At 53.8% G+C, this 27,625-nt stretch overlaps 2 protein-coding genes across 3 annotated transcripts in view; both read left to right on the top strand.

Annotated features, from left to right (window-relative positions):
- The window catches only part of KLHL17 (kelch like family member 17), a 35,938-nt gene extending 21,422 nt beyond the window's left edge, over positions 1 to 14,516 (top strand). For both annotated transcript variants that reach the window (XM_032779961.2, XM_075060220.1), the window contains 9 exons: positions 84 to 305; positions 3,671 to 3,787; positions 5,322 to 5,535; positions 5,802 to 5,946; positions 6,733 to 6,900; positions 7,526 to 7,614; positions 10,048 to 10,121; positions 11,435 to 11,616; positions 12,414 to 14,516. In XM_032779961.2, coding sequence (XP_032635852.1) covers positions 84 to 305; positions 3,671 to 3,787; positions 5,322 to 5,535; positions 5,802 to 5,946; positions 6,733 to 6,900; positions 7,526 to 7,614; positions 10,048 to 10,121; positions 11,435 to 11,616; positions 12,414 to 12,642 — 1,440 coding nt within the window. In that variant the 3' untranslated portion in view covers positions 12,643 to 14,516. The remainder of the gene's footprint in view (positions 1 to 83; positions 306 to 3,670; positions 3,788 to 5,321; positions 5,536 to 5,801; positions 5,947 to 6,732; positions 6,901 to 7,525; positions 7,615 to 10,047; positions 10,122 to 11,434; positions 11,617 to 12,413) is intronic.
- Positions 14,517 to 20,503: 5,987 nt separating this feature from the next.
- The window catches only part of PLEKHN1 (pleckstrin homology domain containing N1), a 42,314-nt gene continuing 35,192 nt past the window's right edge, over positions 20,504 to 27,625 (top strand). Inside the window, exons 1-2 of the mRNA XM_032779960.2 lie at positions 20,504 to 20,744; positions 22,674 to 22,773. Coding sequence (XP_032635851.1) covers positions 20,665 to 20,744; positions 22,674 to 22,773 — 180 coding nt within the window. The 5' untranslated portion in view covers positions 20,504 to 20,664. The remainder of the gene's footprint in view (positions 20,745 to 22,673; positions 22,774 to 27,625) is intronic.

The following is a 27,625-nucleotide window of genomic DNA, read 5'->3' as shown; positions in this document are numbered from 1 at the left end:
AAGGGATGCTGGGGCTGTCTCCTTGGGAAGCAGTGATGGAAGTGGTGGGCTCCAGCCTCAGACACTTTGCTGTCTGCCCACAGACGCTGCTTCCAGCCGCCAGCCTCCTCCAGCTCAACGGTGTGCGGGACGCCTGCTGCAAGTTCCTGCTGAGCCAGCTGGACCCGTCCAACTGCCTGGGCATCCGGGGCTTCGCCGACACACACTCCTGCAGCGACCTGCTCAAGTCCGCCCACAAGTACGTCCTCCAGCACTTTGTGGAGGTGTCCAAGACGGAGGAGTTCATGCTGCTGCCGCTCAAGCAGGTAAGACCCCTCTCGAGGCCTCGTGTCTCTTATCTGCACTGTGGCGCTGCTCCCACTGACTTTCTTCTTGAGGTGCAGAGCGCTGCATGATGCTTCATGCAAGCTGGGGCGCCCCACTCTGCCCACTAGCCCTGATAGGTCACCTCTGCTTTGCCATGGTGTCTTCATTCCCTCTAGGTAGGACCTGGATCATGCATTTCAGCCCCACCCCCACCCCCCGCACACATACACTCTGTTTCAGCCCCTAACCCACACAGAGCTGCTAGCAATGGAACAGGGTCTGCCAGGTGCTGTGGGGAGGGAGGGGATGCCATGCTGGCAGGAGATGGCCAGGGTGTGTGTATAGGCGAGATGAGAGCTGGTTTGTGTTACTCCATCCAGGCCTTGGCCTAGCACCCAGCACTGCCCGAGTTCCTCCAACGCCCCCGGAGGTCAGCGAGAGTCTGCAGATTGAGCCCTAAGAGAGGCTCAGAGCTGTTCTCCGCAGGAGGAAGGCATGACGTGTGTCTCCAGGAATCCCAGGAGCCGGTGCAGGGAGGGAGCAGGCTCAAAGAGCAGGGAAGGGGCTGTGCCCAGACCGCCTCTCTTGCAGGACTCTGCGGGGCCGCTGCCAGGAAGAGAGCGTGACCCCAAAGAGAGGAGGAAGTGGGACATAAAGCAAGAAGGGTTAAGGCGGGTGCTGCCGTCTACCTGGCGAGTGTCTCCAGAGCAGCCAGTGCCTGCCCGTTCTGTGGAAATACAGGCCGAGAAGAAAGCAGCGTGGCCACTGGGGAACTTGTCTACAAGCCGTTGCTGCTGCAGGCAGGGGCTGCTTCTCAGGGCAGGTAGCCACAATGTTTAATTTACAGCTTGGCTAATGGACCCTGTGGCTCCTGGCATGGGGCCGGCACAGCAGACTTTGTGAGGGTGGAAGGGAGGAAGATAGACCATGCCCCTGTTCCTCCCAGCAGCTGCTCAGCCCCCCCTTTGCCTCTCGCTCAGCGTGTGGATCACAAGCGTGTGTGCGCACACTCGTATCCCTCCCACCGCAGGGAGGCTGTGTGGCTGGGAGCAGCCGGGGCTGCTGGTTCCCTCCCCTGACACTGAAGGGCGAGGCTGGCGGGCTTGTCTGAGCTCGCTGAGGCTCATCAGAACCGGCTGTCGCTGCCACCAGGGAGGGGGCTGGCCACCTCAGCACTCTCCTCCCACGGCTGGGGACACGGGGGGCAAGCCCACAGGAGGGAGAGGAATATCTGGCCCTGGGGTGCAGCTTCAGATTCAAGCTAATGGGCAGCTCAGGAAGCTGCTAGGGCGTTTCTGGCCCTGGTACAAGGGGATTCTGCTTGGCCTAGTGCCTTGTAGTGTGGCTGTTTCTAGCCCGCCCCGAGTCCTGCTCTTTGCCCACTAGTCTGGCAGCACCTAATACTGGCTCTACAGTGAAACCTTTCAGGAAGGCAAACTCCTCCCAGGCCGGGGAGAGGGGTAGGAGTGATCCCAATGCAGATTTAACCCCTTAAAGTCCCCGGGGTAGCTGAGCTCTGTGGGTGAGCAAAGCATCTGGTGGGACCCTGCTCACCAGGACAGTCACTGTGGGGCTGAGGTGGGGGATTGAGCCATTCTGTGTTTCTCTCTGCCCTCTCCCCACTTCGGGGGAGGGATCTGTACCCAGGCACTACCCGTTCCTGGAGCTGGGAGAGGGCTGATGCAGGCAGACTCCAATGCAAGAAAAGGGCCCAAGTGGGTCCCAGTGGGGACGCCCCAGAACGGGTCTGCAGTGACTCAGACGCTTTCCACGTCTCATCGCTGCTGGCCTGGCCCGGCCCCGGGAACGTCCCATAGGATCACTCACCATCTCCCTCTGCGTATGGTGGGGTGTGGAGCCATGCCATGAGCACGACCCCATTGTGCCCACTGAACACCCCAGGGAGATGGTACCTCTAGGTGTGGAAACATCCCTGTCCCCATCTCCTGCCACCCACGTGCAGCCAACTCCTACCCCTCCACCATGTAGTCTGGAGAAAGGGCTACGTGGTGCACGGTAGGGGCCAGCCCTGCTCCCCCCAGAGGAGGAACTGAAGGGGACCTACTGGGTCACCTGGCCCTGTGCCCCTGATTCCATTGCAGATTTGCAGCCCCTGCTGTCTGGAGTGCCCGGCCCGGGGATGCGCCAGCAAAGGGCACCTGCAGTGCATCACTGACGGGCTGGTGGGAGCGGGAGCATGGCCCGGGTGGGGAGAGTGGGCGGAGGGGATGGTTTGCAGGGAACAGGTTCCGCTGGGTCCTGGGTCCAGCGGGTGAGGGAAGCTGGCCTGGCTAAGAGCCCAAGAGGGGTGGGTTGGCTGATAAAGCAGCATCTCCTCCGTGAGGCCTGGTCAGGGCAGCCAGGAGGAGCAGGGTCTCCCGCCAGGTGGGGAGGAAACGGAGAGGCTTGGAGATGGGCAAAGCCTGCACTGGCTACCCCCCAAACAGGGGCCATCCCTCCCCTTCTTCCTGCCTCACCGGTCTCCTAACAACTGCTCCAGACAGCCTCACAGGTGTCTTCCCCCCCCCTTCTCCAAACACCTGCGCTCAGAGCCTCCGCCAGGCAGAGCCTGCTGTTGCGAAGGCCCAGAAACGCCCCTCCAGGGGATGCTGAGCAGCCCGTGCAGTCCCCGGCTTTGCTTTCTTGGGTTATTTACCGTCCAGCGTGGCTTGGGCTTCCCCCTGGAGCTCTTATCTTGCTATGAGCCCTCCTCGGCCAGCAGCAAGGCAAGCAGCCCAGCGGAGAGCTTGCCTTCCAAAGCCTGGCTCTGCACTTGCTAATTGCTCCCTGCCGTCTGCGCATCCTGGCTCTGCTGCAGTAGATCCACCGGGGGAAGGGACCAGTTAGAGCTTGAGGGGCTCGGTTCTCCTCTTGCACAGCGTAATTCAGGGGTGACTGGTGTGAGCTGCACAAGCGTAGGGGAGCAGGGAATCAGGCCCTGTCCCTTGCCAAGGTGCCTACACTGACACTCTGGGCTTCCATTGCCCCCCCCCCCCCCCGCCATTGGCGCGCATGCAAGCCCTAGCCAGTCGGTGCTAGGGTTCAGCTGGGAGGTGGGTTGGCCTCGTTCTGCCCACTTTACAGATGTGGAAACTGAGGCACAGGCTTGGCCAGCATCGCCCAGCAGGTCAGAGGCAGACCCAAGAACAGAACCCAGGAGTCCTGACTCTCTGCTCTTGCTGCCTCTCCGTTCCAGTATGCACACACCAGCCTTGCGCTACCCACAGGCTGTGGAGGTGTAGTAAGGCTCCGAGTGTGCAGCTCTGCTGGTTCAGGGCTGTGTGTGTGTGTGTCCATGGTCCCTGCCATACTCCCTCCCCATGACGGGTGACAGCTGAGCTGGCCTTCCCTTTCGCCTCCGCAGGTGCTAGACCTCATCTCTAGTGACAGCCTCAATGTGCCATCCGAGGAAGAGGTGTACCGGGCTGTGCTGAGCTGGGTCAAACACGACGTGGACAGCAGGAGGCAGCACGTCCCAAGGGTAGGTGAGCTGGGTGGGAATGCAGATCATCGCTGGGGAAGGGGCTTTCACCAACGCTGAGTGTAAGTGCTGGATGGATGTGGATTTGACCTGGTCTAAAGCCTGCTGGAGACCCCCGCCTCCGCCCTCCTTGGGAACTCCAGCCTGCAGGCTGTGAGATCAGACAGGGTTGGGGGGAACCAAAGAAAAGTCTCAAATCCAGCCACCTCAAGGCCAAATTCTGCTCTGTCCCCCCGGTGGCGTTTGACTGAGATGAGTTCGTTTCCCAGCATGGTGCGATCTGGAAGCCCTTGCTGCCATTAGGCACTGGCCCAACAGGAGCTTGGGTTCCCAAGGTTATAGCACCTGGCTCCTTCCGATGCACTGGGGCATGCATTGTACCCTGCTGCAAATGGAGGCTCATGTTGAGCTAGAAGGCAGGGGTTCGAGTCCTATGAATGTCCACGTCCTAGCTTCCCTAGCATCTCACACATTGTATCCTTCCAACAGCCTTGTGAGGTTGGGACGTGTTATCCCCATCTCACAGCGGGGGAGCTGAAGCTGGGTAGGTTGAGTGACTGCCTGAGGTCATACAGGGAATCTGCAGCAGAGCCTGGATTAGAACCCAGGTCTCCTTAGTCCCAGTCCTGTGCCCTGTCATTAGACTATCTTCCTCCATACGTAGAGAAATGTGGTCATACTTGGGGTTTCTTTAGTTCCCATCCCACATCAGAAGCTTTCTAAAACCCCCAAATATGACGTCACAAAATCCCCTACCCTGTGATAGGGCCGGTGCTATGACCCCATTTTACAGACTGAGGCACAGAAGGGCAGCGACATGCCCACGGTCACGTGAGGAGTCCGTGGCAGAGCTCGGGCTTCAGTGGGGCAGCAGGGCTGTTGGGAGGGTGACTGGTCTGTCCGGTAGACTTTGCTCTCCAGACCTGGGTTTTCAGGATTGCTCTGAAAAGCCAAACTTGGCAGGTCTGAAACGGCTTAGTTCGGATTTTCCTTTATCTAGTGCTCTGATCTCTGTGCCTGTGACTAGGAGCAAATTAACCACAGGCCTGTCACCTGCCTAAGCAAAACAGTAACAGGAATAACAAAACCTTTTCCTACAGGGATTCTCCCAGAATATCCCTAGCTCTGCATGAGTCTTGTGTGCCCTCTTGTGGATACCTGTGGCATTGCAAGTATGAATATTGGCACTTATTAATAAACCCGGGGAAAAGTGCACCTGTGTGTACCCTGGCAACCTTTCCGTTTGTTCTGGGAGCTTTGCTACCAGGTCTGCGAAGAAACTAGCTGCACGCCTGCAGAAAATGCTGGGAAATGATATGCAAATCGGAGTATATGCATCCCAAGATGCACTTGCCAGGCATATGCTGGCGGGCAGCCTGCCCTCCCTTCCACTAGGAGGTGGCAGGAGGGGGATTGAGTCCAGTCAAGGTCCCAAGGCTTTTGGGGTTGGTAAAGGAGCCCTCGCTAATCTTTGCCCCAACCTGTCTCTGTTCCACCGACTCAGCACTGTCCCTCCCCTCCCTCCACCCTGCAGCTCATGAAGTGCGTCCGGTTGCCCCTGCTGAGCCGGGACTTCCTGATGAGCCATGTGGACACGGAGCTCCTGGTCCGACACCACTCAGAGTGCAAGGACTTGCTGATTGAGGCCCTCAAGTACCACCTCATGCCAGAGCAAAGAGGGGTCCTCGGCAACAGCAGGACCCGGCCCCGGCGGTGCGAGGGGGCTAGTACTGTGCTCTTCGCCGTGGGTAAGGGACAGACAGGCCAGGGGTGGGTGGGGTCTGAATACAGAGCCTGCTGTGCAGCCTGGGGGAGGGGCCCATCACCTCCCTCCCATGGGGCATCTGTTCCACCCTTGGGGAAGGGGCTGCAGGTAGGGCCTGTCACTGGGATCTTGGGCAGAGCTGGGGCTCAGAGAGGGGTATGTCCATGGCTGCCCCCTGCCCAATGACTCCCTGGAAACCCCAGGGGTCCTGCCTTTCACTCGTTCTGCTTGTGACACCACCCCCTGCAGGTGGGGGGAGCCTATTCGCCATCCACGGAGACTGCGAAGCCTATGACACGCGGACGGATCGGTGGCACATGGTGGCCTCTATGTCGACCCGGAGGGCCAGGGTGGGCGTGGCTGCCATCGGAAACAAGCTGTATGCTGTAGGCGGGTAAGGAGGACAGCAGATCACTGAGCTGGGCGGAGAGGGGGATGCCGGCATTGGGGTGGGACCCCTCTGGATTGGGGTCGGAGAACAAAGCCTGGGCCCATTGGACATTTCTGCCCCCAGCTGTGTGTCGGGGCTCTGGCTGGCCCAGGGAAGTGGTAATGGGAAATGTCACAGGTTCAAACCCAGCCCGGAGGAGCAACGACTGGAATCCATTCCACTGCCCACTGCTGCTCAGTGGAGTGAGTTTGCTGGGTCTCTGTGCAGTGGCAGCCTGGCTGCAAACTGACACCATTTGTTCATGGTCCCAGCAGAGGGGACGGAGGCTGCTCTCGCCTGTGGGTACCTTTCTCCCCCTGCTCAGTTAGGGCTGAGGCAGCTGGCAAGAGAAGCTTGCCCTGCTAATGTCATGCAGCCTCAGGGACATGTTCAATGCACAGTAACTACCTGGCTCAGATGCGACCCCGGCCCTCCCAGCCTTTCCTGTGAATTCACACAGACTTGGTCAGATGGCTGGGAGCCCCCCTGGGTGCTGCATTGTCCCTGCAGGGGGTGAGAAGGACAGGCGGGCGGAACTGGTTTGGAACGTGGGGAGCAAACCCGCCAGAAATGCAGCGACTAGCTGACGCTCTGCATGGGCCTGATTGTGAGAAGAGCATGGCCCGCATCTGGACTGGGCACGGACCTGAGGCTAAGCTGTGCTCAGCCCGAAGGCTGGGGTGGAGTCCCAGCTCCCAGCCCTGCCGCTTGGCTTCCCCAGCCTCCCAACGCTTTCCCATCCCCTCGCAGTTACGACGGGACCTCCGACCTGGCCACAGTGGAGTCGTACGACCCGGTTACCAACTCCTGGCAGCCAGAGGTGTCCATGGGCACCAGGCGCAGCTGTCTTGGGGTGGCGACGCTGCACGGGCTCCTCTATGCAGCGGGGGGATATGACGGGGCCTCATGTCTGAACAGGTAGGGGGATTTCCTGGGTCCGTGCCCCCCTGGGCTGCTGAGACACCCCGGCTGTCCCCAAGATCTGCTCCGGGGGGGCAGGCCATGCATAGCCTAGCCCTCCTGGAGGCCTGATGGCTCGTCAGCAGCCAAAGGGACCCAAGGCTTGTGGGGCCACTGGCAGGGTCCTGCATGGGTGTCTCTAACCCTGACCCCATCCTAGTTCCCTGGCCCTCCAGGAAAGACCAACCTGCCGTTTGGCCAATGAATTCCATCGGCCCATTCACCTGGCACCCCTGGGTCCTCCTCAAGCTCCGCGCAGCCTCGTCCAGTCTGGACAAATACATCGCATGTCCGCTGCAAATACACCCCCCCCTCTTTTCCATCCCTGATGGAGACACAAACCCCACTGGTCCTGGCCCTGCCCCTCGGGGGACCATGGTCTTAACCCTGTGACATGATGGGGAAACGGCCCCTTGTTCCTGCCCTCTGGGTCCCATCTCTGAGTCGGTTTCTGATCCATGGCAGCTCTTTGCCTCACTCTGGTGCCCCTTGGTGTCCTCGGTCGCCTCTCAGGGCTGCATCAGAGGGTTTCCCCAAGGACCCTCCAGTGTTGCTAATGTTCCTGTGTCTCTGCTTGCTGCAGCGCCGAGAGGTACGACCCCCTGACGGGCACCTGGACCTCGATTGCTGCCATGAGCACCAGGAGGCGATACGTCCGGGTGGCAACACTAGGTAGGTCACTAGTGCGGTGGAATCTGCCTGGCTCTCCCAGGCTCTGTCACCTCTCCCCCCTTCTTCTGCCTAGTCCTGCACGTTGCTTCCTATCAGCTGCAGCCCCACTCTCTGACTGCTGCCTGTGACAGGCCACCGTGCTTTGCTGGGACCACCACTGACCACGCGTACTGGGAGCCAAAGGGCGCTGTCTACTGGGCACAGAATGGATCAGGTTTGCAGCTCTGCTCCATGCACAGGAAGGAGGGTGGAGTTAATGCTCTGCAGCAGGACTGTGGAGAAAAGGAGTCAGTTCCCAGCTCTGCCAGAGACCCCCTGTGTGACTGAGGGAAAGTCATTTAGTTAACTTATAAGCTAAGCAGATCAGATGATCTGGGGCAGGGACTGTCTCTTACTGCGTGTATTGGACTACCACAGGTTTCTTGGTTGGGGCCTCTAGGTCAGTGTTATTCTAATAATGGTAACGGGCTACAAATCTTAGCAAGCTTTGCTCCACTTTGCTCCGCGTTAGGCCATCTCTCTGCATCCACCTAGGGGTTCTGGGTTCAAGGTGGGACACTGGATATTTGAAACATTGGAGTCCATGGGCCGTGCCTTCGTGTCAGCCTATGGCGGGAGTTGGGGAGGTGTAGCGGGGGCTGTGAAATGGCATAGCCCAAACCAGATGGCCCAACTCAATGCAAGTAACATTGTTCTTTTTAAAATAACATCTGGTGCAAACTGAGGGGTGGTGGGAAATGACTTCCCAGGGTCACCCCGAGAGCCTATCACAATCGAGGATGCAGCCCAGTCTCTGACTTTCACTCTGGACCCCATTCCCCCTTGCTTCACCTCCAGGCCAGAGCAATCCTGCCTGGGAAGTCTGACAGCTGGCCGGTGACCCATGTGGAATGACGTGTGGGCACAGCTGGTTCCCCTCGCGTCCTGAGCGGACCACTCCATGTGGGAAGCTGGCAGTGGGGAGGCAGCATGTGCCCTAAAGCAGTTTCGCAACCTTTTTGATACCAGGGACCAGCTTGTTGCCTTCCTTTACTGTCAGGGAGATCTCGGAGACCGGCACCGGTCCACAGACTGGTAGTTGAGAAACACTGGCCTAGAGCAGAGGTGCTCAAACTGGGGGTGCAGAACATATTTTTGGGGGGCGTGAGAAGTTTTAGGAAAAAGAAACTTCCTGCGCACATTTTACCCCCAGCAAGGAATAACTAACAATGCCAATTCCTCCAGACATGTCACGTCCTCAGCTGGCGCTGCTCATTTTGACGGATTTCTGTGAAGCTTGCCTAGCATTATACAAAGGAGTTGTCATCTATACGTTACACATTTCATTGGAGGCCCGGACCACAATGGCCATTTTGCTTTTTCTCTCATTACAATGGCTTGTTGGCTCGTTTGTGCAACAGAAAAAATAAACCTCAAATGAGATGCTGAAACTGATTCAAGTGAAGCACCGATACTGCATATATCAGTAGATGTACCTGTGTGGCCAGGGGGGATAAACGACAACAGACACAAAGATCAAATAATTTTGAGAAGCACTGGCCTAGAGGATGGAGCATTGGACTGAGCTTGGGAGACCATGGTATTATTATCCTGGCCTGCTGGGTGACCTTGGGCAAGTCATGTCACTGCTCCGTGCCTCAGTTTTCCCCATCTATGAAATGGGGATAATCCCATACTGTCCTCCTTTGTAAAGCGCTTTGAGAGCTAGGGATGATTGTGTAAGAGCTATAGGTTATTCTGTGGATAAACAGAGCACCGCCATACAGGGTGAGCTGGGCGGTGATAATCACCCCTGCACAAATCAGTCTGGTGTGTGTCAGTGCTGCCAATGGCACCAGCTGTGGGAGCAGCTCCTCGCTGTGCTAGGTTCTGAGCTGCACGTACATTAATCCCCTCTTGTCTCTGCTCTTTCGCTTACTCCCTGCTAACTCAGTGGCTCCTTCGCACGCGTTCACTCCTTCTCCCCCCGCAGTGTGCTTTCTGCCTGGCGCTGTGTTATGGATCAGCCCCCCCGGCAACCTGCTGCTCCTGCCACCGCTGTCTCGCCAGCTAAAAATAAAGCTTAACGAGCTGGTCGGGGGTGGCTGCAGGCGAGCAAGCTCCCCAGGCTGCTCTCTTGGCAAGGAGCCCTCGCTGCACAGCAGAGAAATGGCCTGATGAATATTTAACGATTTCCCGCACCAGATGTGGCCCCCATACGTGCTTGGCGGTGGAGAGGGGGAAGCTGCATGAGCTGCTCTGTGAGCAAATCCTCCCCGGGGGGGGCGGGGGTCCTGCTGCTTGGTGTAGGTTTGCCTGTTGGCTGCTCTGCCACTCTCTTGTGTTCCTGGCTGCCCAGACCCGTGGCACGTAAGGCTGGGATCCATCCCTGCCGATAACACGGCCCTCGTGGAGGGCTCCGTGGCTGACTCTGTACATGACTGTGTTTTGCAGATGGCAATCTCTACGCCGTTGGGGGATATGACAGCTCGTCCCACTTAGCCACGGTGGAGAAGTACGAGCCGCAGGTAAAGGCAAGCGAATGCAATTAACGCTTTCCTTCCCGGCCCTTCTCCGAAAAGGACCCTGTGGCAAAGCTCTCTAGAAAGTGAGCAGAGGAAAACATAACAGGGGGACTACTGAAATGACTCTAAAATGCTACAGAACCTGACAGCACGAGATTCTCTTTTGGGGGCGAGGGGTTAAACCATCGTAGCTATCTATCGCCCTGCTATGGAATTCTGCAGGTTGGTTAACAACTCTCTGTTCAATTCTCTAGATCCCTTCCACCTGGGGTTGGGGTCTCGTGGTGGACCCCTCCCCCTTTCCCAGCACTGGCACTGTGGCCATTATTGCAAGCTGACAAGCTCCAGCGGACCGCTGTGGGCTCACAGGTGTGGTAGGCTCCCCTGCAAAGGCTTGGCTCAGGAAAAAGGGGGTCAGAAACAAGGTTCTGAACAGAGCCCCTAACTGTGGGGCCGCTGCTGGGACTCCCTGACAAAGCCGTAGAAATAGACCCGGCTACATGCGTGTCTACTTTGGGGCTCTGTCCTGGAGCTATGGGCAGCTCCAGCTCCCAATAGTTAAGCCAAATTTTAGGGATCTGGAGACCAGGCTCCTGTTGACAGCTGAAGTTGCTTGAATTTGCCGGCAGAGGTCTCTTTAAAATAAATAGAGGTGTGAATTCTCTGGGGTTTAAACATTTTTTTTTCTTGATTTTAAAGTAGTTTTGTGTTCGATGCTTTAGGAAAGGAGGGTGTCCATAAAGAGTGAGCACAGAGTTGGGCTGATAATGTTTGTAAGTTTCTTATGCGGGGGGGCAGAGAGAGACACATGCATTAGTTAGTGAACAAAGTGCAATTGCTGGATCTAGCTGCACTGGGGTGGAACGGTGCAACCTAGAAAACCATTTCCAGGAGAACTCCCCTCCTGCCATCTCCTTGTGGGGGCTTTTGTGTTCCCTCAAAAGCCTGTTCCACGGGACTCTGGAAGCCTCCTCCATCACCTCTGCCCTTTATCTGATAACAGCAGGCAGGATGGCTGGCGGCTGACTAATTTAACCTGCTGCAACCAAGGTCAGATTTTCCGCCGGGGTCATCGGAACTTGCTTTAGCTGCCGACTCTTTGGTGCCCCCTGCTGGAATGTGGGTGGTGGGTCCTACGGGGGTCCTTCCTCCTGGAGGGCTGCCGTGTTAAGAGCTGCAAACGGGAGCAGAGCAGAGACAGCAAGATCTGGAGTGTGACTGGCCATTGAATGGCTGGGATGGGAGGATAATCACCCCCGGGTATCGCTCACTAAACCAGATGTGCTTTCACGGGTGCTTCTCCCCTTTCCTCCCAGATCAACACATGGACCCCAATCGCCAACATGCTGAGCCGCCGGAGCAGCGCCGGTGTGGCCGTGCTGGAAGGGATGCTCTACGTGGCCGGTGGCAACGACGGCACGAGCTGCCTTAACTCCGTGGAGCGCTACAACCCGAAAACCAACACCTGGGAGAGCGTGGCCCCCATGAACATTCGGAGGTAGGGATCCCCCCCTTTCCCCAGCTCCCCTCTAAACTGGGGAGTTGGGGAGACCGGTCTGAGGACAACCCAGGCTGTGCTCCAGTCTGTCACACCGGCCATGGGGATTTCTTGGGTTGGAGAGAACCATCACCCATTGGAGCACGGCATTCTGCAGCCATCCAGGTGCAGCAATGACCAGGCCTAGCTTGACCAACCGAGCAGGCTGGCCTGCTGTCACTACAGCCGGGCAGCTCTGCTGCGATGTCAGGGACCTCCATGCTGCATGCTCACCTGTCAACGCTGCACGATCAGCAGTGCCTGTTGCATGAACCATGTAGGTGTGAGCAAGCAGGGGCAGCCTGCAGAGGCTTTGCTGCCCTAACAGTCCTATATGGTTCTTGACTTACCGCTAGCCAATCCCTAATACAGGAAGCACATGGCCTTTGACATGGTCACTAGGGGAGTATCTCGGCATTCTAAGCATAGATGTTTGGCACTTCCTGAAGCTAGCAGAGGGATCACCTTCAAATAATGTCATTTAGGAGCCTAAAATATGGACCAAACTGTGGTTAGAACCAGGGGCTGGGAACCAGGACTCCTGGGTTCTATTTCTGGTTTTCCCACTGACTCCCTATGAGACACTGGGCAAATTACATAGTCCAAAATGCTCTGCTGATTTTGATGCGTCCCTTTTCGGGTGCCCAACTTTTGCCTGACTTCCAGAGGGCCGAGCCCCCGCAACCCTGGTTGGGGATCTGCCGAGGGACATCCAAAGCCTGGCTCATTAACGCCGTCCTCTGTGCTGTCGCTTACAGGAGCACCCACGACCTGGTGGCCATGGACGGGTGGCTGTACGCGGTGGGCGGGAATGACGGGAGCTCCAGCCTCAACTCCATCGAGAAGTACAACCCCCGCACCAACAAGTGGGTGGCGGCCTCGTGCATGTTCACGCGGCGGAGCAGCGTGGGGGTGGCGGTGCTCGAACTGCTCAACTTCCCGCCTCCCTCCTCGCCCACCCTCTCCGTGTCCTCGACGAGCCTTTGACAAAGAATCCAGTCGTACCTTACCTCCAGGGGGCAGCAGCGGATGGAGGAGCGCAAGGCCACCCTGTCCTGACCCCTGTAGCAGCCAGTCTCTGTAGACCGGAATGGGGGGGTCCCAGCTGCTGCCTCCAGCCCTGGCCCACAGCAATTCCGTGGGCCCCTCGGGGGCTCTGCCTCTCTTGGTGCACACTTCAGATCAACTTGCTGAGAGTTGGAATGGCACTTTCCATTTGAGAGTCCCCTCTGCCAGCGTGTATGGTGGGGGGAGCTCTTGGCTCCATCCACAAACCTGCCCACCACTCAACTGACTCTTGGGGCTGGCCAGGCCCAGTCGAAACCATTGCTGCTTTTAGGATTTACCATGCCCCAACATGTGCTGCACACTGGACAGCCACGCGAGGAAGGATCCAGGTGGACGGGAGCGCCGGGGGTGGGTGACTGACGCATATGGTGCTTCTCCAGGAAACCGCTGAATGTCCCACCACTCCTCGGAATGCTACCTTAGCCAAACTCTCTGTATTTAGCCTCCAGCGAACTGTTAATGCCTCCGAGACTGGCGCACGGGTGTCTGATCGATGCCTTAAAAACCGCAGCCGGGGGATGCGGCGGGGAGAAGGCCACAAAACTGTGTGGAGCATCCTGAGCCCTCCAGCATTTCTGTCCTCTGCTGACCCTGTCCCGCTCGCTGTCAATCCGGATTTGCCATCGCTATGGAGGTTTTCTAGCCGCCCAGATGGATTTAATGAGCTCACCGGCTCGGGGGCAGTCACCGTCCTACTGTTACAAATGACTGTGCTGCTGCCCTCTGCACACGTGTCTGTGTCATTGTGTTAACCTGGCGGCTGGGAACAATCCAGCCTCCACGTTGCTTCCCTGATCACAAAGAAGGATCTAGGCTTGGGCCAGGCCCTTGGTTCCCTATAACTGCGACCTGGCAGGTGGCACAGGCTGCAGGGTCGCACTGTTATTTATTTAATGTGTCTGCCATTTGTATTTATTATGCTAATCTTTTAATTTTAATTCTTATTAACATTATTTTAAATTATTCTGGTGTTCCCTATCCCATCCCATTCTCTCCTCTGACATGGGAAGGGATGAGAGGAACGAGCCAGGGGCATTTTTTTAAATGATCTTTTGGACAATGACTATGGTAAGTGTAAGTGTGTGAGAGAGGCCATATGTACAGTGAAACCAGCACAGTAGGGACCATTTGCAACTAGCAACTCCCTGTCTTAAACTACCACCGTAACGGCTGAATCATCTTGTACTGTAATGCACACGGTTGGCCGTATAGACCCACCTGTACCATAGAACCTCCTGAGTGGTGACTTAAACTGTGTTTCACTGCATATGCCGTGGTCTGTGTGTGGTTTGCATGAAGACAGGTTAGCAGGTGTTCCCCATGGTGTGTAGGAACGGCTAAACCACTGATACCTCAGTAGCACTGATAGGATGTTCTGTGACTGTTTCTTTCTTTTTTTTTCTTTTCTTTCTTTCTCCCCCTGATTCTCTTTCCTCCCCACTTCATCATCCTTTAGATGCCACTTGTGAAAACACTCACTGACTTATAGGTCTGGAAGTGACTGGAGATTTTTTGGTGCCTAGGTTGAGACGCTTTAGAAAGGGCCAGTTTTTTCCCCAAGACGGATACTTCGCATGTTAAACAGGCCCAGCTCCAGAGCCTGAAGTTGGGCACCCAAAATCACTGGCTGCTTTCCCCACCCTGTACCCAAAGACATGTTCTGGGCTTTTCAGGCTGAAGTAGGCTTTGAGAGATTTGAAATCTATTTTAAATCTTTTCATTCTTTCTCCTATGCCAAGTCCCTGAAGCAGCCAGCCACAGTTCAGCGGCTGTCACACTCCTGTATGCGGCCGACGATGTCTCACCTAAAGTAAGCGGTGCAGGGTGTGTGTGTGTGTGAGAGAGAGCAGGGGCGGCCCTAGACATTTCGCACCCCCAAGCACGGCGGAATGCCAGGGGGGGCGCTCTGCCGGTCGCCGGTCCCGTGGCTCTGGTGGACCTCCCACAGGCGTGCGGTGGAGCCGCGGGACCAGAGGACCCTCCACAGGCATGCTGCTGAAGGCTGGCTGCCTGCCACCCTCCTGGAGACTGGCAGAGAGCCCCTCATGGCTTGCCACCCCAAGCGTGTGTGTGTGTGTACCACTTCTTGCTCCCTTCTAGCTGTACCTGTAAGTGACAATAGGATTCCCGGTTTCAAGCTAGCTCATGTCAACCTGTGCCCTCAAGACCCCATCTGACGCCAGGATCCTCTTCCAAGGAGGCAGAAGAGAATCCTAGGGAGGGAGCCCAAGAGGCAAAGCTAGAGCTCCATGGGCATTTTGGAGCTCCAGACAGAAGTCCTGGGGTTTCTGCTGTGGCCCATGAGTAGGGCAGAGGGAGTGAGGGCACCACAGGCCAGTCTCTTCCTCACCCCTGGGAGGGAACCAGCTAGCGCCAGAGGAAGGGAAGTGGAGGGGCCAGGAAGACATTGCTGAGGGAGGGAAGTGGACCTCGGTTAATCCAGTCGCTGCTGGTTTGAGAGCAATGGCCCGATCCCCTCCAGCTGGCGCTAGCAATACTGCGGCGTGAGGGGGACGCTGCTGCTAAGTACTGTACTCATCTGAATCGGAGGGGGGGCGCTTGGAGCTGAGAGGGTAGGCTGGTGGGGCAGGGAGCAAGCAGCACCTCAGGTATGGAGGGTGCAGTTGCTCTACCCCAGTTGTGATGCAGTTCAGACCCAGTGGAGTCTTTGCTGTACTTGGAAAAAGCCGTGGCCCCAATTGAAAAAGCAGCCTGCAGGGAGTGACAGCGCCGCAGCTGCACGGCGTTGGTGCAGGGTGCCTGCCAGTGGCACAAGGAGTGACAATCCAGGGCTGGAACTTGTGTGTGTGTGTGTGTGTGTGTGTGAGAGAGAGATTTGAGTGGGCAGGGGCGCTGTTAACTCTTTGTTTCTCATCCCGTTGTACGTCCTCGTGGTCTCTGACTAACACACAGCATTGTTAATAAGACAATGGCCCCGGGGAGGTACAAGGCTGAGCGGCAGCATGGGTTGCCGTGTGTCGCCCAGAGAGCCTGCCCCAAAGGGGATTCTCTAGTCCCATCCTGGTGGAAAGATACGCTTGGCCTAGCTGAGAGGCGACTCATTCACCCCCCTGTCCAAATGTCATTTTTATTTATGTCAGTTATGATTTATTTATGAGGAATGCTCTGTTTGTTTTTTTTCTCGATTTTTGCACTACATGGGGGAAGGGGGAGGGAGGAACAAGCAATACAAGCCAGTGTGTAAAATAAAGAGGTTTTCTTGACTACTGGATCCTGCCCCATCAGCCACTTATTGCTCTTCTTCACCTTGCTTCAGGTAGGCGACCTATTCCCAGCTGGATTTTGCTAAGGGAGGAAACCAAGGCAGGGAAGCGAGACACCCAAGTGCTTGGCAAGGTGGAGCAGGTTGCCTGGTTTTGGAGGAGCTGAGGCTAGAACTTGGGAATTCCTGGTCCTCTGCTTAGAATGTGCTACCCTTTGACCCTCCCACAGGCTGCAATGTGAACAGAGCCCAGTACGGCTGCTGTGGATGGCTGCCGATGGGGAGGCTGCAGCCAGGACTGCCCTGGACTCACCATTGCAAATACCACCCCGGGACCAGGGCCAGTGTTGCACCTGCTCAGTGAGCTGAACTCAGCATAAGCCAGAACACGCTCTATCCATCCCCCCCAGCCAGTGCACAGGGGTGTGGGAGTCACATGAGCCCAGGGCATGGGGTGGCCACCCTGATGGTATTTGCACCTTGGTACACAGAGTCCAGATGAGTTAAAGGAGCAGCTCAACTGGCCCAAGACCCCTTGTTCGTTGTCGTCCTTGCCCCTCGCCCCACTCCTCAGCTAGTGGCTGTTCATGGGCTGCTTATGATGGCAGGTTAGCATGAGTCCGCTGTGATTTAATCGTCTAAAAGTGGCCCCTTTCCCATGCCCCACAAGAGGGTGTGACCACGCCTGCCTCCTCAAGGTCCCACGAGGGGTGCGCTGCGACTTGCAACGAGCGTTGGCTAGAGGTGCAGAAAAACACCACTGGGTCTGAGTAGTGCAAACTCGAGGGGCTTTAATCTGCTGATTTACACTTCTCCCTGTGGTTGAAGGGAGCGCTAGCCCCCCTGTGAGGCCCCAGCCCCAGAGCTGCTGACAGCTGTTGCCCCGGGGGTGGAAATGAGAAGCAGACGAGAAACATCCCCCTTTCACCTAGGAATGTCTCAGGGTCCTGCCTAGAGGTAGGAGTGGCTGGTTGGCTCAGTGGAGCAGCAGGGGAAGCCTGCTACAGATCAGAGCTCCCCTCACCTTGCAGCCTAGGGGGAAATGCTGAGCTCCTTTCATGCGGGGCGGGGGAGGGGGGGGAGATGTAACTGCCCCCAGTGAGGACTCAAGAGGAGAAACCTTTCCCCCTCTTGCCACTTACAGCAAGGGCCCACCACCCCATGCAGAAGTACTGCTGGAGTATGCTGTGGTATTTGCTTTCCGAGGGCCTCCCACCTGCTCTGCATTGCTGCCCAGGCCCTCACCCCGCTCTCAGGTTTCTATAAATAACTGCCAGTTGCATAAAGCTTCCCAGAGCCCGTCTGCTCCCAACCCTGGTGCAGCCTCTCCTATTACTTGGAGTGGAGTAAGCAGGGGTGGGGGGAAGGGGCTGCTCTGCAGTCCTACAAACATTGGGGTCTCCAAATGACATGTACGCAGCAATCCCATGGCAGGGGCTGCTTTGACACATCCCATTCAGTGCAGGCTCCAACAGGTTCACTTTATTAGCCATTCATTGGCTGTGTCCCTGTGAGCATGGCTATATTTATTTGCAGGACCTACAAAAAAATTGGGTAGGTTTTATTTTCTTCCATTAGCAATATCCTTTAAGGAGAACAGTCCCTTTACTGACTATAAGAATAGCTGCATCCGAAAGACTGCAACTGAAACCTGTTTCCTTCCCACAATTTTTGTTCCCTTCCATGCGACGCTTGCACATGGGTTCCTTGTTTGAGGGAATCGACAATGCACACATTGCAGCCGCGGGACCTGCCCTGCAAAAAAATGATGGGGTTTAGTAGAGGATATCTCCTGAGGGATGGGCAGCACACGCTGGTTTGTTATTGTAGGGCTGCTCTGAAATGGCAGGATAATATGGCACTGATTTAAATAATACGATTTCGAGATGACAAAGCCAGAAGGGACCAGTATCATCACGTAGTCTGATCTCCTGCATAGCACAGCCCATAGGACAGCCTTCCATTACTTCCTGGCTGAACCTGGGCAGCTTTTTTAGAAAAACATTGGCTCTGGATTTTAAAAATGGCCAGTGATGGAGCAAGCGTGGAGAAGTTGTTCAACTGGTTAATTACCTTCACAGTTATAAATCTGTCATTTCTTTCTAGTCTAAACCTGTCCAGCTTCAGCTTCCAGCCATTGGCTCTTGTTTAATCTCTGCCTGCTAGACTGAAGAGCCCCTGTATTACCAAATTTCTGTTCCCCATGTAGGGACCTAGAAACTGCAGCTTTTAACTGAACAGCTGGAGCTCCCTGAATCTTTCCATACACGGCAGGTTTGCTAATCCCTTCATCATTCTAATGGCTCCTCTCTGACTTTTCAATCCTCATTGTACATAGTGGACAGCAAAACTAGACACAGCATTCCAGGAGCGGTAGCACCACTGCCAAATACAGAGGAATATTCATTATTGCCCTGCTTATACATCCAAGGACCATGTCAGCCCTTTTGGCCACAGGGAGCTCATGTTCAACTGATTACGACCTTACATACGGATGTATTAAAATGCATATCGTTTGCTTGCACCCAGCTTACCATGTGATCCCGATCGCTCTGTACCAGGGACCTGTCCTCCTCATTATCTACCACTCTCCCAAACTCTGTGTCATCTACAAAGTTTCTCAGATACCTGTTTTATGTTTTCTTCCCTGTCACTGATAAAAATGCAAAGGGCCAAAAAGCAATCCCTGTGGTACCCTACTAGATACACAGCCGCTCTGTGAAGAGTCCCCATTTACAAATGCATTTTGAGTTCTGGCAGTTAGCCAGCTTTTAATCCATTCAATGTGTGCCATGCTGATTTTCTATTTTTCTAGTTTTTGAATCAAAATACCAAGTCAAACCTCTTACAGAAAAATATTACATCAACACTATTACTTTTATCAGTCAAACCTGTAATCGCCTCCAAAAACTTCAAGTTAGTCTGACAGGATCTGTTTTCCATAAACCCATGTTGATCGGCATTAATTATATTAACCTCCTTTAAGACTTTATTAATCAATTCTCCTATCTGCTGTTCCATTATTTTGCCTGGAATCGATGTCAGGCTGACAGACCTATAATTATACAGGCCATCTCATTTACTCTTTTAAAATAGAAGTACATTAGCTTTCTCTCTGTCCTCTGGAGCACCCCCAGCATTCCAAAACTTATTTCAAATCAACATTAACAGTCCAGAAAGCTCCCAGGCCAGCTCTTTTAAAACTCTTGGATGCAAGTTACCTAGACCTGCTGATTTGAAAATGTCAATGTTTGAAAGCTTTAACAGCTGTTGCTTAACATTCTCTTTAGTTACTGTTGAGATGAAAAATAATTCATCATCCTAGCTTTTTCCTAATCAGAGAACAGAAATATTTATTGAACATTTGTCTTTTCCGTACTATCATTGTCAGTTCTACCATTTCCATCCAACAATGGGCCAATACTCCTGCTAGGACTCCCAAACCTCTTTAGTGTCTTTTTCTCTGCTGGCCAAAGATTCCTCCTTGTGTCTTTTTGTGCTTCCTAGCTTCTAATTTAGGTTCATTGCTGTCATCTTCCCCTTTTCTCCATTTGTTATATACTGGGGGGGTGGTTTTGTTTTGTTTTTATAGCTGATTTCACTTTCCCCGAAGCCAGTTTATTTTTTTAATCACTGTAGCCTTATTATTTATTTAGACTATGTCTATCGTAGCCTCTACGGGCCCCAGTAATGGGCCAGAACCCCACTGTGCCATGGTGCTGTGCAGATGCAGAACAAAAAAAAACCCCAGTCTCTGCCCCAAAGAGCTTACAGTCTAAATTCTCTCTCGCCTGTATCTTTTGGCCAGCTTAGTAAAATGTTCATAAACAGTCCCCAATTATCATTTGCGTTTCTCTCTTCAGATTCTTTCTTCTTGCTGATTTGGCTCATGATGGTTTTCAGCTTCGTGAAACTGGCCCTTTTTAAAGCCCCAAATATATATACGGCTGGCCTGGACTTTATGCAGCTGGTACATAACCAATGTACTCCAGTTATGAGCACTTGCAGCTAAGCAGCCACTAATTTGTTGTTCTCTGGTTAATTCCTCTTTAGCTGGCAAGATGGGGGCTAAAACAGAAATCCCCCATGTCAGATGCGGCACTTTCTGAGTTAGAAGAAATATATATGGGAATGCTTCTATAAGAAGGCAATGGATTCTGCAAACCAAGTCAGTAAGAAAAGTAAAGGCACATCAGGATAGGAGCCCTGAAACCCCTACCTTGTCCTTTTAAGGCTCCAGTCCTGGCACTGGATCCACACACACTTTGCCTCTGCTCCTTGGCTTTCATGGGGCTCTGCAGGGGGCTGCCTGTGGGATCAGATTGCAGCAGTGAGACCTAAATGTTTCCGTGGATGGAATCCCTCTTATCTAACAGTGATTAAAATTCCTCTCCAAGCACAAACTGCTCAGCCCCCAGCCCAGTATCAAAGATCCCAGGTAGTGCCAAAGGGACCTGTTTGGTTCACCTGCCCAAATCCCTCCCCTAGCGCTCCCAGGCGGGGGTAGGGGAGAGAACCCAGTGGCCCAACCCTTGGCCAAAAGGCTGTTTGCTCACACAGATCACACCCACAAGAGTCACTGCAGACGGAAGTGGGGATGGGAATGTGTGCATGACACATGCTTGCAAACTTCCCCAGCTCCTTATTCCTTCTCTCTCCCTGCCAGTGCCTAGCACTCCGCTCCCCAGTGCTCCTGGACTAACCCAGCTGCTGCCAACATGGGGAACATAACTTGTGTTCCCCAGCCACCTGGGAGATTCAGACACTCCTTCAGCAGGAAACCTTCCCTGAAGAAAGAGTAAGTAGATGGGCGTTGCTTTGATCTGGGTTTGTGTTAAAGTTATTCTCAGCTAGGGTGACCAGAGGTCCTGATTTTATAGGGACAGTCCTGCTATTTGGAGCTTTGTCTGATATAGGCGCCTATTACCCCCACCCCCTGTTCCGATTTTTCATATTTGCTGTCTGGTCACCCTAGTCCCAGCCGGCTTTGCCCTGGACAAGGCACCAGCTGGAACTGGGTTAGTAGCCTCAGCCCGTCTCTGGATACCTGGGGCTGCAGACAATACGTCTTTTGCACGGTTTCGTGTGGGGTTGTACAGCCAGGAGAGCTCAGTTTGCAGCGAAGGTCAGAGAGCGAGGACTTCTCAGACTCTGGCAGGGGAACGGCCCAGTCACATTGCCCCTGGGAGAAAGGGCTGGTTTATTTCATTTGGATTTGAAAATGAAAACTGGCTCCCACAAGACTTGTCGGGGGGACGCACACAAAGGCTGCAGATGGATTTACTGGTGGCGCTAGTGATTCCTGATTCTGACACTGATGGGTCACAAGTCCAAAAAATGAGTGATTGTAAAAGCCAGGATCAGAGAGAGAGAGAGAGAGATTGATCCTCCAGAGCCAGGCATTTTTAGCTCCACAATGTGAGCAGCATTTTCACCCTGAAAAGGGAGAAGAGCCAGAGACTCCAGGAAGTCTTGTAGAGACTTTGCTATTGGTATCAATTTGTCCTGGAAGGCACACAGTCAGATACCACAGTGATGGGCAGCAGCGGCACCCCCTGAGATAAATAGATAATAGTAGTATTCCAGTGAGCCTCTAAGGTCCCGTGCAAATATCAGAAATATTGCAGATCTCTGCACACACACCCCACTTGTTAAGCCCTGTGATAACAAGGACGTCATCCCACCCGGGTGTATGTGTAAAGGGGCACCTTCCAGGATTGCTGCCCACCAGGCATGGGCTAGGCTGCAGCAGTGAGCCGAGCCTTTTTCGAAGGTTGTGGTTTACTTTTACGTTGTCTGAAGCTGGAAACAAATCATTGCATTATTGGTGGGATGCACCAGCTGGCTTCAGGAGATCATTCCTCAGGCTTGTAGGCTGAGGGCTTTACAAACAAACAGACAAGATGTCAGGAGTGTTTCTTTTCTCCCTGACGTTGTAAATCGACAATAATTCCACCGAAGGAAGGCAGTTGCAATGGAGTTGTTCTGGGATAAAACAGATGTAAGGGACAGGAGAATTGGGCCCAAGATTGCCAGCCCCAAGAAGCTTGCAGTGTAAAGGCCTGATCCTGTGTGTTGCAACTGGCACTGGCACTGCTGGGCTTTGAGGTCAGTCAGCAGCTGCAGGATGGGGTCTTCAGTCCATTGCAGATGATAATTTGGTCCCCATAGCATTAACTGTTGCAATGTGATTTAAAGAGAGAAAACTGCTTAGGAATCCCGGCAAAAGCAGCCCCAATGACCCAAATGGTAAATTATAGCCGGTAGCGGCGGCAGGGCATGTTAACATGGATGTGAGTTTGTGTCTGAAGGGGTCGGGATAGAAGGGTCCTGGGATTCTGAGGACAGAGACAGGAAAGACACAAAGATGGAATAAAATGGAGGGGGTGAGTACTGGTAAGACACCCCCAGCACAGCTGCCATCTCTTGCCTGGGGAAGCTGGGACAAATGGCCAACCTGGAGACAGATGCAAGGCCAAGCTAGAGATGCAGACAGGGTTTGTTGAGCAGTTTGGTTATGCAAAGATAAGTAAACAAAATGAAGACAAGCCAACAAGTGCCTGGAAAAGCCATTAAAATTCTTGCAGGCTGATTATCAGCCATTCATTGGGCTGGGATGATTAGGAGGCTAGTGGCAAACTGCTTGTTTGGCTTGCCCGCTTTCTTATTTCTGAGCTGGGGGTCGCAATATACCAGCTTTGGCTTACGTGTTTTTGTATCTTTGCAGACAAGACAGCAAGAAAAAACTGGCCAGCCTCTTTGGTATTGAGTCAGGGCAGGAGAGAGACATGACCACAGACAAAATACTGCAGTATATTCCTGGGAAGGTAAGTGCGAACACATCCAGCCATGCCCCTGAACTAGAAGAAGTTATTTTCAGCTGTTGTGGGGCTCACATGCCTAGGGACACCTGTGCATGAAATGGGGAGGGGTTTCTGCACAGTGGGGTGGTAGCGCAGGTCGGGGTGAAGAAGATTAGAGGCTCATGGGGACATCTGTAGCAAGAGCAGGGATCAGGAGCTGAGACCTATCTCCATCCAGGCAGGTTAGCTCGCCGCTCCAGGACTCTAATGCAGCATCCCATGGGTGGGGACCATGAAGCCCTGTCATCAACCTGAATATCTGGAATCTGAGATGCAGCGCTGGCAGGGAGGCAGGCAGGGACTCCGATGCACTTCCTCTGCTGCGCGTAGTTATTTTGTTTCTAGGTCGAGGAAGGATGAGGGGAAATTAGAGAGAGCGTACAACAGAGAGAATGATTCATTCCCATGCTGGAATGAGGCGGAGCTGCCAATGTATTAGCAGAACGCCGTGGGAAGGGGAGAGGTAGGGGCAAGTCTGTCCTACATACAAACTTTGCAGCCACGTCGGCCATTCCCAGCAGCCTGTCAATGGAAGCAGAGCTTATATTAGTAGTATTTACTTATATTACGGTAGCATCTACAGGCCTCAGCCAAGACCAGGGCCCCATTGTGCTAGGTACTGTCCATCCACCTGTTTGAACTAGAGCACTGTCCTACCTGGCAGGGCTGTGGGGAGCATAAATGTCAGGTTCCCTGTTCCTATGGTGATGGGTACCATGTCAGTACGACAGATTCTATAACCTCAGACTCCTGAGTCTTTAGCCTTGATGCCCACTAGTCTGCCCCCAATGAACATGGTGCAAATAGACAAGACGAGTGGGAGAGGAACCAGAGACGAACCGGAGATAGAGAAAGAGAAATAATTTCACCAAGCAGGTCAGTGACAAGGCTAGAGAGTAGAATGTCGGTCTCCTGAGACCCAGCCCAGAGCCTTATCCACTGGACAGGCTTATTTTAATGATGCTGTGCAAGGTAGACGAATATCTGGTTTCTGTCCATCAGTGGCCCCGTCTGCCCTTCAATCAACCCTGGCCCTGGGCAGGGTCATATCTCTTGCCTTGGGTTCACTGAAGCTCCAGGCAGCCCCTGGAGAAGGGTAGGGACCCAGAGCCACCACTCTGCTTTCCACCCACAGACGCTAGGTTGCTGTAACCTTTATGTAGGGAAAAGCTCCTGATTCCACACTGGATCCCTACCCATGTGGCTGGGCCCTTTGTCAGCCTCTACAACTTCACCTTTCATCATCTGGCACCAGAGGAGAAGGCAGGACTCCTGGGTTCTATTCCTGACTCTGCCACTGGCTCGCTGTGTGCCCTTGGGCAAGCCCCACGCCTCACTTTTCCGTGCCTCAGTTTCCTCATCTGTATAATAAGGGACATGATGCTTCATCATCTCTGGGATGCATATGGAGCTCTACAGATGGCAAGCGCTATGGAAGTGCTAAGTATTATTCCTCACCTGCTCGTCTTGTAACTGAGCTCAATAGGCCTCCAGCAGGATGGATGCCGAAATCATTTCCTGGAGGAGCTGGGAGAACACACGTGTGCTCTCCGTGCAGAGGGCACATCACAGGATCAGGACCTACGCTTGGCTTCCTCCAGTGTTATCGATACTTCCCCAAAGGAGGCAAGACGAAGAATAGCCACATTCGCACAGGCTGGGAAAATGAAACCCACGAGCAGCGCGAGATCCCGAAGGACAACAGTATGTGTGTCCATGCACTGGCAGATGTCTCCGCATCCCCCTCTGTGACTGATCTGCAGAAGGCAGCTGACTGCTGCTGCTCTCAGCTAATGGACTTTGCCTTCTCACCCAAGTGGTAGAGGTCTGTCCTTTGATGGGAGAGGTCTCGGGTGCAACCCCAGCTGATCACACCCGTCAACCTGCTAAGGCCCAAACACGGGGACACAAATGTGTGTCGTGGACCAAAAATGAGCCACATACCAATTTATTCATGAAGGAAACTTCCAATGAAGTAGGCTTCTCCCCTACACGGATGGTGCAGTGGTTATGGTGCTAACTTGGGACATGGGTGACCCAGGGTCAAATCCTTGCTCTGCTGCTGACTCCCTAGTGACTTTGGGCAAGTTGCTTCGCTTCTCTGGGCCTCAGTTCCCCATCCACAAAATGGAGATAATTAATTCTAAGGCCAGGAGGGACCATTGGGCTCTTCTAGGCTGACCTCTGCATAGTGCAGGGATAGAGTCTAGAAGCTCAGACTCCTGAGTCTTTAGTCTTAATGTCCAGGAGCTTCCCCAGTAGAAGCGAAGGGGACCTGACAGCTTTGTGGATGCCTGGGAATGTAGGCCCTAGAAACGAGGCCCGCTGTTGCCGACCCAACCTGGGACAAGGTGCATACAGAAGAGCCTCCATCTTATTTTGCTGTTGATGCCTCCAACCCCCAGACCTAATTATGCCACTTCCCAATCCAGGCCACAGACTGGAGGAGGGAAGGAGAAGCCCAATTGCAAATCTGCTGCCTCGCCTCCTTAGCCACCCCTGACATCCTGCTGAGGGTCCGGAGGGGGCGAGGAGGTTAATTATTAACTCACTCTACCTGTAGGATGAGGCACTGGAGACAGAGAGTGAACATGTCAGGGCATTCGCGCTGCATTAGACTTGCGGTTCGCTGCTCTGCCAAACCCCGAGAGAGAAACTCGGTTTCCGAATCACTGTGATGCATCAAACTCCCTGATGGAGGCAACACAAATGAGCCCTGTTCAGTGAACCGGGGGCGGCAGCGGAGAGCCACAAATATAAACAGTCCTGGGGAAATAACAGCCAGCTGATGAGAGTTGCGAAAGGATGACAAAGCACGAAACTCTCGGTTCCTTTTATCTGGGCCGCAATCAGCAGGATTCCCATGGTTTCTGCTGAGCATTAGGTGTTCTGGAGAGAAGGGTGAGACTCTGTGATCCTTTCCTATCCCCTTCACCTCCCTCAGCTAAGGCATGTTAAACTACAATGTGCCCTGTCTACCCTAGGGTTTAAAATGTGCTTCTGGTCGGCCAGCCACGGATTTAAAACTCCTTCTAGTCCAATCTAGTCCGAGCTGTTATTAGGATCCAGTGGCACAGGGTTAATTAGCCCAGGGAGGTAACATATGGCTCGGTTAGAACAGGCGTGTGCTGTGTTCCTATTGGCTAGGAAAGCCTGGGACCAGAAGAGGTGCAACCTAGTTGTCACTTGTGCCTGGGGGCTCCTCTAATTAAATCTGGGTGTGGCAGGGATGCTGCAAAATGGTGGTGACCTCCCAGCTGGGTTGGGCTGATAACAGGCTGCTCACACAAACTCCCTGAGGTCCTAGCGAGTGCCTTGTGCTGCTTCGAGACACCAGCATCTGAGACAGCTCGGGGATCTGGCCCTGTGTTACATACGTTATTGCAGGTTGTGGAGGGGTCCCTGCTCTCACTTGCCTTTGGACAGTTGTGTGTCTGCACAGCAGTGAAAGTGGAACATGCCAGCAAAGGACAGTTCTAATTTATTATTAGCATGATTATTTACTATTAGCGCGATTGTTCATGGTAGCACCGAGGAGCCCCAGTGCGCTAGGGGCTGTACAGACATAGAACTAAACAACGGTCTCTGCCCCAAAGAGCTAGTGAAAGGTTGTGACAAATAATTAAGCTGGGGTGTGGGAGTCAAACCTCTGGCCTAAGTTCCCCCTGCTGCATGGAAGTACAGGAGGGATGAACTCCCTCCTCTGTGCTTAATTAATAAGGAGAAGGCACAAAGTGCCACCCAGTGCCTGACCCTGGGGAACTAATGTAGCTTAATGCCACTTTAGACCCTCCCTATTCTGGGGCCATGCAAGGGCAGCCTGGTTCCCAGTGAAATTAGAGCAGCCTCATGGCTGCCCTAGCTTCCCCCTGGCTGCGCACAGCCCCTTTGGGTCGTTCAGCAGTCAGGAATTGCCAGAATGCCACGGACCTCTGGTCACACCTCCTTTCCCCCAGGGATGCCCCAAACACCTCCCCTATGCTGGCAAGTACCCCAAGGAGGTGGACAGTGTGGCACACACCTCTTCCCCGATATAACACTGTCCTCGGGAGCCAAAAAATCATACCACTTTATAGGTGAAACCACGTTATATTGAACTTGCTTTGATCCACTGGAGCGCGCAGCCCCCTTGCCTTCCCCAGAGTGCTGCTTTACCGCATTATATCCGAATTCGTGCTATATCGGGTCACGTTATATCAGGGTAGAGGTGTATTTGAAAAACGTGCTGGAATTGTAAACTGACACTTCAAATTGTAAGGGGTTTCCTAGTTTTGTTTGCAGAGATGGGGGTGCTCTTTAGGGAAGTGTGTGATCAGAAAGCCTGAAACAGCCAGCCTAGAGTAAGATGGGGAGATTTGTGCCTCTTTTTTTTTTTTTAGGGAGCAGCCTGCTTTGTCTTTCTCTGGTTTTTGTTCTTTTGTGTTATTGTTCTGAATTCTAAGAAATGAAGTAGTGTTATCTTACAACGTTTCAGCAGGAGTATTTGTGTTTTTAATTAACTTCTCTTTGTGCGTGCCACAAACATAACAGAGCCTACCATACCAGCTCTATGTCATGTGGGGATTCACTCTGTTGCAGAGGAATTTCTCAGTGGCCTTAGAGACCTTGTCCACAGCTATGATGGAGCCGTGGGGCAACCATATGCTTGTCCCAGAGAAGGCAGAGCTGAAGCTGATGCTGCAAATATGAAGGCAGTTTCATCTCAGTCTGGGGTTAGCTCTTGCAGTCTGGGGTTTGTCTTTTAGTCATCCCCATCACATCACAGGGGAGAGATCACATTGTCTCTCTCTCACACCGGGGCAGCTGATCACAGATT

The sequence above is a fragment of the Chelonoidis abingdonii genome, chromosome 23 (genome assembly GCF_003597395.2).
Source record: "Chelonoidis abingdonii isolate Lonesome George chromosome 23, CheloAbing_2.0, whole genome shotgun sequence".
Lineage (NCBI taxonomy): Eukaryota > Metazoa > Chordata > Testudines > Testudinidae > Chelonoidis > Chelonoidis abingdonii.
This window is presented reverse-complemented; position numbering and strand designations above follow the sequence as displayed.